The 10,835-nt window shown below is 38.8% G+C and overlaps 2 protein-coding genes across 2 annotated transcripts in view; one reads left to right on the forward strand and one right to left on the reverse strand.

Annotated features, from left to right (window-relative positions):
• Positions 1 to 1,448, forward strand: part of LOC107089560 (cdc42 effector protein 1-like) — a 19,538-nt gene extending 18,090 nt beyond the window's left edge. The window contains exon 3 of the mRNA XM_015382430.1: positions 767 to 1,448. Coding sequence (XP_015237916.1) covers positions 767 to 1,443 — 677 coding nt within the window. The 3' untranslated portion in view covers positions 1,444 to 1,448. The remainder of the gene's footprint in view (positions 1 to 766) is intronic.
• Positions 1,449 to 2,396: 948 nt separating this feature from the next.
• LOC107089559 (SH3 domain-binding protein 1-like) overlaps positions 2,397 to 10,835 on the reverse strand; it is a 23,309-nt gene continuing 14,870 nt past the window's right edge. Inside the window, exons 11-18 of the mRNA XM_015382429.1 lie at positions 9,790 to 9,901; positions 9,463 to 9,544; positions 8,494 to 8,574; positions 7,782 to 7,895; positions 6,156 to 6,253; positions 5,348 to 5,510; positions 4,199 to 4,566; positions 2,397 to 3,208 (exon numbers count right to left, since the gene is read on the reverse strand). Coding sequence (XP_015237915.1) covers positions 2,910 to 3,208; positions 4,199 to 4,566; positions 5,348 to 5,510; positions 6,156 to 6,253; positions 7,782 to 7,895; positions 8,494 to 8,574; positions 9,463 to 9,544; positions 9,790 to 9,901 — 1,317 coding nt within the window. The 3' untranslated portion in view covers positions 2,397 to 2,909. The remainder of the gene's footprint in view (positions 3,209 to 4,198; positions 4,567 to 5,347; positions 5,511 to 6,155; positions 6,254 to 7,781; positions 7,896 to 8,493; positions 8,575 to 9,462; positions 9,545 to 9,789; positions 9,902 to 10,835) is intronic.

The raw sequence follows: 10,835 nt of genomic DNA on the forward strand, positions 1-10,835 counted from the left end.
GCATTACCGCCACCAGCTGCTTGAGTCCCTCCTTCAAAAGTGGTTGTAATACCGCACATCGTCACGAGGAGTCGAGGAGTCGAGATAACCGAGATAAGTGTGACGTGTGAACGGTCGTCAAAACTGAGCTTGGCCTGGTTACCGATCCAAGCTCGGACCGGTCTCGGCCTGGATCGGTTTTTCAAGGGTAGTGTAAATGGGGCTTATGTCATGTGGTTTTAGAACATCTGGCCATACATTGCGAGCTGGTACTCGGTTTTTACTTTGACTAGGCCACCCCCAAAGAATGCTCTGATCTAAACTATACGCGTCGAAGTGATTTATTAAGAAGTGACTTCTGAAGGTTTCGGGATATCTTAGTAACAGGCGCAGTTTAAAAAGAAAAGTCATGTTTTTTTAGCTTTTAGTTTGAATTAAATGTTTAAAAATATTGGATCTTATTCCTTCAACTGCTACTTTGTGTTGCTCCATCACATCCTTCAAAAATACTTTAAAAAATGCACTAGATCAGGGGTGTCAAACTGGTTCCAGAAAGGGCCGTGTGGCTGCAGGTTTTCTTTCCAACCAAGCAATAGCACACCAGACTCCAGTCATCTAATCAAGTGAGTTCAGCATTAACATGATGACATGACGATTGACTGGAGTCTGGTGAGCTATTGCTTGGTTGGAAAGAAAACCTGCAGCCACACGGCCCTTTCTGGAACCAGTTTGACACCCCTGCACTAGATGAAACATGTTCAGTTGATGGTCTTTGTCTGTTGTTCAGGTCTGGCATCTGGATTTGTCACCCTGCCTCGCCTGTCCCGTTCGGAACGCCAGCAGCCATCCATCTCCTCTCCCACTTCCTGCTCCCTCAACATTCACCGCGGCTCCCTGACAGATCCATCCGATGCCATCTTGTCCACCAGCACTCCCTCTGTTGTGACCTCCGAACCCAATCAGACGACCCACACCGCATACTCCGACTCCCTCAGCTCCCTGGACACCTTTACCTTTGACCTTGGCCCTTCCCTCCTGAGCGAGGTGTTCAGCCTGATCGACGGCGGCTCAGATGAGCACGTTCCCACGTGGGAGGAGGAGTCGGCACGTGGGCCTGCCAGCGACGGGTCGGAAATGGGTTCAGCTACTATTTCCTATGTGGATTCCTTGCTGAGGGAGGACTGCAGTGGCAGGAAGAGTCCACATGAGCATGAAGAGGAAAGCGTGGTGAGGGGATTCTCTGGGAAAGTTCCAGATGTGTTGTTGGGTTCTCCTGAGCGAGTGGGGATAAGGATGGAGAGCGAGCGGTTTCAGAGTGCTACCGACGTGCTAGCACGCCACTACGGCGTCAGCCTCCTAAAAGGACAGAACAAGATGGAGGCTGGAGAATCAGAGATCCAGAGTCCAGACAAAAAGAAAATATCCTACAGTTTCATGGACGATGAGGATGAAATCAAAGTCTGACAGGGGAAAAAATCCTTTAATTGGGTAAATCATTCCCTTTTAAAACCAATCCAGTTTATAAATATGGGCAGAAACCGGTTTTGCAAACAGAAACACAGATCCAGTGTTCTTAAAGTTTAGTTCTCCATTTCTAATGAAACCCTTCCTCAAGTATGGCTGAATGGAAAACAGAAAATCTGCAAGAATTCAAGGATTTTAAAACAGAAAGAAAGAGGAGACGTGGAAATCAGAGGTGTGCCAAAGAAAGTAGCCTAGATCACCTTCTGGGGGAGGGGAGGAGGGTCTGAAAGTGGAAGTTAAAAAGCCTGCCATTCGCTTGGTTCCCCTCACACTTCCTCTTCTGCTAAAGAAACATCATCTGAGTAAGACTACATGATGATAGCCCAGAGGGGAAGTCTGAAAAGGAGATTTTAACTGTACTGCAACCCAATAAACTGTTGCCGACTTTTTACTCAGGAATAAAACCGGAGCAGAAAAAAGGGAACAGAAGTAATTAGCAATAAATTTTTATTTTAAATTGTGCAGGAATCTCCTGAACCAGATCTGAACGATTACACTACAGGGGCTTAGGAAATAGGAACTCCAGTCACATTGCACATTGTGTTGTATCTGTTTTTTTATGTGACAAACACAAAGAGACGCATAATTGACTCTTAAAAGCAAGTGATGGGGCTCAGTTTTATTTAGGAATGCCAGATGAGATGGGTTGGGATGTGAATGCATGCCTCACTTTTAAAAATTTACTTTTTTCAGGCTGGAAAATCATTCAGTTTCCTTCCCTACCATAATTATGCAGAAACCTCTGCAGTTTAGTCACATGGACACCAAATAAAACATAGTTTGAGGTCATGAATGTGTCTGCAAGGCACTGAGGAGACTGAAGCATGTTTCTCTAACGCTGAAAATGTTTAAATATATATATAAATATATAAAAACCATGTGCACCTTCTTTTATTTTTATTAAAAAGTCCTGTATTGCCTTTTGCAGATGTTTTCTTTTGTTCTTTATCGTACCTGTACATGAAGATATTACCTGATCTTTGATTATGTACTTTACAGTATGAGCACCTGCAGTGCACAGTGCAGTTTTTGCCCGTACCCAGAAACAGTTATAAAAATGATTATATGAATGGACAATAAAGACATTTTTTAATTAGATTTGCATTCATTTACATTATTTTAGAAATATAAAGCTGGATGGTTGCAATTGCTACCTTTTACATCAGCATCTTTGTTTTTGACAACAACAAGAAAGCAGTTCAGTGCATCCATAGTGACTCTGACCATTAGGAAATAAAAAATAAGAAGAAATGAATAAATAAATGACTTGTTACAACAAAAGAGAGATACAATTTTAAAAATTAAGTAAGCTACAAAAAATTTACTTAAAATGGCAATTTTATGAAAAAGTGGGAGTGTCCACAGCATGTGCAGCAAAGGTGAAGAAGAAGATAAGACTGCGCCGCTCACTGAGCCACAGAGGGAAGCTGTTTTGGCTGTGAGGGTGGAGGAAGTGGGGGAGGACAGTTCGGAGCTCTGACCCCGGGCTTTTTCGGTGGAGGCTTTTTGGCGGTAGTAGGCAGAGCACGTGGTGCAGGCATGGGTGCAGGCATGGGTGCAGGCATCGGCGTGGTGTCTGCTGCAGCTGTGGTTGGAGGGGGAGGGGCTTGAGCCCTTGAAGCTGCTGGGGGTTTTACTTTGGAGAACTGGATCGCCACCTGCTCATTGGGGTGTGTGGGTTTGATTGGGTTGAAAGTTCTCTTTGCTGTTTAAGAACAATAAATAGAAAAATAAAACAAAAATTAGCTCCCAGAAGTTCTGTTGTACTCTTGTGCAAATAAATTGCAAAAAGTAATTAAAGAAGAGGTAAATAAACCCAAAAGCTGGAACATGAGAAGTGTCAACAACAAAAACATTATTTCATTAAACTCGAAACATTCAAATGAACCGGTTTGGATGTAATTCTAGTTTCAGTCAAACCTCAATTGTGTGACACGGGGGCGGAAGGGTGATGATTGGGGCTCGTTTTACAGCCACAGGATCGAGTTGGTTTTAAGTGGGACAGGAAAGTGATACCACGCATAGCGACACATCTACCAGTACACATTAAGAGTGAAGAAAAAAACTATTCCATCTGATGTTATTACCATTTCAAAAGCTCAGGATACATTTTCATCTACAATTTAATTTAAATAAAAAAGCAGTTTATTAAAGACATTTAGAATTAATCATACTTGCTTAATTAATTGCATCTATGTGTACAATATGTTTAAGGGACACAGAACCACAGTGGCATTAGCTCAATTTTAATTAATAATGTCTTTCTTAACCATAAATTAGGATTTTTAGGGAGATTTTAGAGTAAAATCTGTTTCCAAAAAATGTTTCTGTCTAGTCAACGTGACACATGGACCTTGATCTGCTGTCATTTTGGTCACTGATGTAACAGACTTCCTGTTTCCTGTCTACATCCTGGTTGTTTGAACAAGATCAGTTTATTTATTTTTTCCTTCTCTTGCCGCTACCTCGATTTTATTAGACTGGTAAGTAATAGAAACTAGTAACCAAGAAGATGGGTCAGAGGTAAGTTTCTGTTTGTAAGGAAAATAAAACTAACTGGCCCTTTATGTGAACATGAACTATTTGTCTGCTGGTTAAAAAAAGCATATATGAAGACGTTTCAATCAGTAGGTCTTTAAATAAATGCTGCATTATAATCAGGCCAGTCGGACCTCTCAGAACCACCTTCACTTACGTTTATAAGGTGATCCTATCGTCAAAACCACCTTAGGGGAGTCAGGGGGTGCCTCCAGAATTGGCTCCAGTTGGACCTGATCCAAGCTCTGCCTTTGGGTGGGGTTCCTTATCTGGGCAGCTGGGTTTGGTGCTGGCACTGTCGCTCTGGGAGGAGGGGACGGAATCTGGCTAAACACGGAGCTGGAACCAGAGGAAGAACTGGGAGCTGGAACTGTGCTGGACTCGGATGTGGACGAACTGCTGGAGGCTGTGTTCTGATTGGCTGCCGTCTCAGAAGCAGGGCCTCCCCATGAGGTGACGCCGCTGCGGCTGCTCACAGAACCAGATTTAGGCCTGAAGAAGCCACCAGAGTCCTGAAAGGGTGTGCTGATGGAAGAAAAACACTCAGGGTTGGAAACTCGTCATGGTGGGAATCTCTCAGTTGACTGTCATATAGATATATTATATATAGATCAGTAGATAAATAAATATAGAGAGATATTATCTAAGATGCAAATAATCATAATAATGAATACAGTCTCATATTTATGCACTGCTAGTCTTCAACACGCTCTGGGCATCACTCTGGGTGGAGTTTCTCATTTTATCTGGTTGGTTCCTGTTACTAACGCATCTTTTTAAGCACAATACATGCATTTTATCACAGAGCAGAGCTCAGTTCACCTCCAGAAGTTCATTGTTAGCTGGTTTTATGTTTTGGACCTATTCTGATAAGCTGAGCCAATGTGAATGTGGAGGTAGCCTTCTTTCCACATTGTCTTATCCACTATGTACAATGAGACAGTTCTACATGCAGACCTATGACCCCACAGCATCATACCACCACTACTATGTCAAAAAGCTGTTATAACTTCCTTAACCCCACCTCTGATCATTGTCTCCCCTCTTAGTCCTACTGGTGTCTCTCAGGTCATGTAAGGGTTGACCTTTCAAACCCATCCTGTTGATGGTTTAGATCAGACAGTTGAAACTTGAACACAGTCAGATTTTTCAACTGGACACAGACCCCTAAATTGCTTTAGAAGCAGGCAAACCAGACTAATACAGAACTTAGTGGCCCAGTATACACATGAATTAATGTGTATTTAATAATAATAATAAGCCTTTTGGTGAATTAAAGACAATCCACGGTGCCTGTAACCAGTACCTGTTTGTTTTGGAGAGCGGTAGGTGATGGGAGGAGCAGGAGGACGTTGATGAAGAGGAAGACGCTGTTCTTATCAGTAAATCCTTCTCAGGGAAGAACGACTGGGCAGCAGGAGCTGGTGCATCTGGGACTTCAGGTAACTCAGGGATCTCAAAGCAAACAGCTGATAACAAAAGGAGGATATAATACAACCAGATAATTAGATGTTAGATCTTTTACAGTATCACAAACTCATCTGAGTTTCTTATTTTCAACAGCAATCGGTCGCACAACCTTCATGCACGCTGAAGGAAATCTATACGGCATCTAAATCTGTGGTTTAACTTTGACCCGCCGATTTAGCTGTGGTTTGAGTTTGTAGGGCAACCGGTGCAGTGCCTTACAGAGAGGGTGCAGCAGCAACAATAGAAGCATGAACTGCTCAAAATGTCTTTCCTTCCAATCAAACATTAAATTTTGCTGCAAAAAAAAAAAGATTTCCTCTACAGTCCTTAAAATAAATGTGTAGAAATGAAACTACAGGAAGTATTCAGTAAATATTTAAACCAGCAGATTAAAAATCTTAAATGTACATTTTGTTGCTCCCTGAGTTTTCTTGAATATAATTCTGGCTTAAATACATTTAAAAATGAACTGAGAAATAAAGGTGGTAATAAGGAAATAACTGAGCTTAAGAATAGTACCTAATTTGTCACTTTGCAAAGTCAGTGGCAAAGGTTTCTGTTTTATCTATTCTGATATCATGTCTGTTCAATCTAAACACTTAAAGCACATCTTGTTTCAATCCTACAGTTTTATCTGCTGTTACCTTCTGGAAAGAGACTGGAGCTGTACTGAATTAGAGGCTCAATGACTGTCACCACCTGGACTGAAGAGGCTGAAGCCATGTCAAACAGAGCAGCTTCCCTGATGATGAAAGCAGATCAACAAGAGTTTATAACGCATAATAATAAAAATCTAAGGCAGAAAACATAAGAATCTTGAACATATGGCACATAAACAACATTTCCTGAGTTGATCTGTCTGAAATGATGAAAAAAAAAAATTGAATTCTTCATTATAGTCCAACTTTTTTAGGTGTATTTTTTAATTTAAAACACACTTTTCTGATATAAAAGAGACTTTAAAAACACATCTTAAAACTGGAAATGCTCTTCCGTATATGGATAATAACATAGCCCATCTAATAGGACATTAACAAGATTTTTTTTCTTCTTTGAAACAAAAAAGGAATGAAGGAAATATGCAGTCTATAAATGGCGACAGAAAAATGATGAAGTGTGCACATTGCTGTAAAAATAATTTATACAGGAAATATTATTTAGCTCTATGGTAAACGACTGATGAAATTCTTCTTGTCAACGAGCCATTTTTCAGTTAAAATGATTAAGCTAAATGTAAGGGGACAAGTTATAATGGACTGTGAGGACATCTGAGACACCTTGAACACTTTGTTTTTGTAATTACAAGAAATATATTGCTCAGTTTTTATCTTGAACGGTCTAATTTTAAGTTTATAGGTGTAGTACCGTCGCAGAAGGGGAATTATGATCAGCTCAGGTACTAAGGGTAGCCTAGGATCCTAAGTATTGGTGGTGATAGGCTGCAGGAGAACACACGGCAAGGAAAGGCAAATTTATTTGCATAGCACAATTCAGTACAAAGACAATGCAAAGTGCTTTACATGATTAAAATATAGAAAATAAAACAGAATCAAAGCAAAAAATGCAGAAACAAAAAAGAACATTAAAAACAGTTGGACTAAAGAAAATTAAAAAGTTGAACTAACAATGTTTCAGCTGAATTGTTTAACTAGAACAGTCGAAGGCAATCCTAAACAAATGTGTTTTTAGGCTTGATTTAAAGGAACTCGGGCTTTCTGCACTTTTAGAGTTTTCTGGAAGTTTGTTCCAGATAAGAGGAGCATAGGAACTAAATGCTGCTTCTCCATGTTTAGTTCTGGTTCTAGGTATGCAGAGCAGGCTGGAGCCAGAAGACCTGAGTGGTCTGAAGGGTTGATACACTGATAGCAAGTCTGTGATGTATTTAGGTGCTGAGCCATTCAGAGATTTATAGACTAACAGAGCCAGTGTAGAACTTTGGTGATGCGCTATACTTTCTTAGTTTTGTCTGCTTTTTCCGCTCTCTGTTTGCTGATGTCATCAGGTGACCTTCAATAATGAACCAATTTCTCCAAATAATCTTTCTGCATGCTTAACAATTTAAGTCCACCTCAGAGGCAGCTGATTTCTTTCTCTGTGTCTGAGCTAAATTAGTTAAAATGTTTGGTAGCGCCTGCAGCCTCAGTTTATGTCGGCTTTTTCCTAATTTCCCTGAAATGCTAAAACATTTCTGTTTTAACTGGTGGGCATCCTTTGAGCATGAAATAAACTGACGGAGGAGGTCATCACAGAAACATTAGCTCATTACGCACCCTTCAGCCCGCGGCCATAGCAGGTTTGGCCCCAAGACGATGGCGATGTTACTGGGCGTCATCTTATTTATGGCCTGTTGCTCAGACAGCAGGGAAAGGAACTGAACCAGGTACCTGGACAATAAGAAGGGATGGTTGAATAGAAGGAAACACAGGAATCTTCGTAGGGTGAAGAGATGCTCTGCTTGGCAATGAGCTTTAAAATGAGATGAACTATAATCCTCATTGTATTAAGCTGTAAAACTGAATCATATTAACTCAATGTTTTGCACTGTTTTTCATTATATTCTTTTAAATAGTGGGTTTGCTGTCATTAAATTTGGCAAACTTAATACGCTTCAAACAGATATTTTGCTCAAAATAAATTGATGTAGACAGTTTTTGTCTTTTTTAACAATAACCCAGGAGATGACCAGAGTGCACCATAAAGTAACATGAATTCAGGACAGTTAGCATCCTTAGTTTGGATTCTGGGAGTCTAGGTGCAGCTGCTGTTGAACCAAAAACAAAGATCTAGCTAAAATATTCACATGCTGATTTTTTAAAGGTATATTTACAGTTACAACACTATTACTGGTAGAGTTGTTTTCACTATAAAAACAAAAATGTAATTTCCTGGTATCAGATGGTGAGAACTAAGCTAAGATAGGTGTTTCCAATGTTAGTGTTAAGAATGAAATGAGTTGCAGTTATGGGCATGGTGAGCACACACCTTAGATTGTTGTAGTTTTCAGGCGGTAGTTTCTGCAGCAGCTCCCTGAACTTCTCCAGCTTCACTGTCGGGTCTTTTTCTCTGTGAAGGTTGGAAGCAGATAAAGAAACTGAAGGCAGTACATAAACTCAGTATTGAAGGTTTAGATTTTAGTGATGTCAAATGTAATAACTCTTTTTTGTTTGTTTGTTTTTAGAAATTTCCCATCTAACTTCCAGCTTCTAGTGCTTTATAAAGGAAATAAATCATTAACGACGTCAATAAAGAACAAGTTAAAAAGATTAGATCAAAATACTTAACCTTCTACTTAACTTTTACAATCTCCATTTAAATTATAAATTAAATGCATCCATCTAAATACATTTTGAGGCACCAATTTAAAATAAATGAGTATAACTGTTTGCTTTTGTTTTTGCAAGAACTGAGAGAACTGAGAATCTGGATTATCTGATTTTTTAAAAAGGGTTGATATAGTATATACCGACCAGTATTTATTCATTTAAAGAATATAACTACGGTATTATAAATTTAAAGTTTAGTTGTTTAGTTTTATATCTGTGAGAATCTTAGTGACATTGGTATCAATAATGTTTTTCTATCGGTCAAACATTATATACATAGTTGTTGCATCTTTATAACAAACCTACATTTCATTAATTTGAAGAAGGATTTAATTTTGTTTCATAAGCTTTGTGCTTTGTTAAATCTAAAAATGCATACAGGCTGACCTCTTCTATAAATAACACAAACCCCATTAAGTGTTTTGCTCTTTTTTTCCTGTAGTGTTTGTATTCTTTTTACTCTTTTTTTGTTTGTTTGTTATATTTGTTTTTTAATTTTTTGTGTGTTTTGTCTCTTATTTGTACGTTCATTACACATAATGTACAAATCCTTGTACCTTTTTTGTTTTTAACACGTTTTCTTGATACTAATAAAAAGAAAAAGATGCAGTTAGAATTTAATACACACCCTGCAGCTGTAAACCAGTCATTGTACAGTTCAAAGGTCATCAGGGGTTCAGGAAGCTCTCGAAGGTAACACTTCAATGCGCCTGTCAATGAAATCAGAGAACAGCTTCAATAAAAAACATTGTTTTTTATTCAGTGCAAATATATGAATATTTTTTTCAAGAGCATCGATATAGACAGATTTTATTTTCTACAGTATATCGTCTGTCAAAGCATAATGTAAATAACAAGGAACTGCATTTGGACTAAATGGAAGATGATATGGTCAGTGAATAACAGGATGGTCAAACTGATGAGGAAGACTGGTCTCTGGGAGAAACACCCTAACCTGCGACGGCGTGAGGGTCCATGCTAAACTCGCTGTGGTCCACAGTCCCTTGGTTCAGGCAGGTCTTCAGCCTCTTCACCACCGAGGCAGCTGCTGCAAGCCGAAACAGACCCTACGCAAAGATGGAGGCGAAGCATAACTTCAACTTATCCATGGAAAAAACAAAAACTTCAATCTCACAGCATATTAATGTGACAGAAAATTATTTATTTTGCTTTTAGCCATTATTTAGCTCTCAAAAAATGTTTTATAGCTCAAAATCTGAAAGGTGTGGCATTCATTTATATGTTAACACCCTGAACTATTACTTTGTTAAACCTCCAGTCACTGCAGGCAGCCCATTGCTGCCTTACAAATATTTAATTACCTTCCTTAAGTAGAAATTTAAGCTATCTATACTCTACTGAAATAATTATTTTTAGACAACTTTTAACATCTACTCCTTACATTTTAAAAGTAGACTCATTAGTCTTGTTTCATTTAAGCTAATTATAAAAAAAATAATAATCCCCTCATAATAATTTGTTTTGTCGGTGCTGCACCAACTTCTTGTTTGCCACAAACCAAAATAAATCGCCTTTCAAGATGATGCAAAGTTAGATATGAACAGTGGTGTCCAAAGTACACACATTTGTTACTTAAGTAGAAGTATAGTTGCTGCAGTTTGAAAACACTCTGGTAAAAGTTGAAGTATCAACTTGACCTCTTTACTCAAGTAAAATGGAAAAAGTATGTGCTCCAAAAACTATTTAAAGTATCAAAGTATAAAGTAACCTTAAAAAAAAAACAGCCAGATGCCACTATATGAATTTTAAAGCTCAATTTTCCGACTTTTTCGAAAAATCCTTTAAGATAGGGCCCAGGATGAGGGAGGTCTTGTTGGTCTCTGTACTTGTATGAAAATGTAATGAGTAGAAGTCAGAAGTAGGAAGAAAAATTAGTAATGGAGTAAAGTATAGCTACCTAAAAAGTGTACTTAAGTACAGTAACAAAGTATTTGTACACCTCTGGATATGACACTGTTGCAATTAGTTATAAAACGAATA

This window comes from Cyprinodon variegatus, unplaced genomic scaffold (genome assembly GCF_000732505.1).
Source record: "Cyprinodon variegatus isolate N-32 unplaced genomic scaffold, C_variegatus-1.0 Scaffold256, whole genome shotgun sequence".
NCBI classification, from domain to species: Eukaryota; Metazoa; Chordata; class Actinopteri; order Cyprinodontiformes; family Cyprinodontidae; genus Cyprinodon; species Cyprinodon variegatus.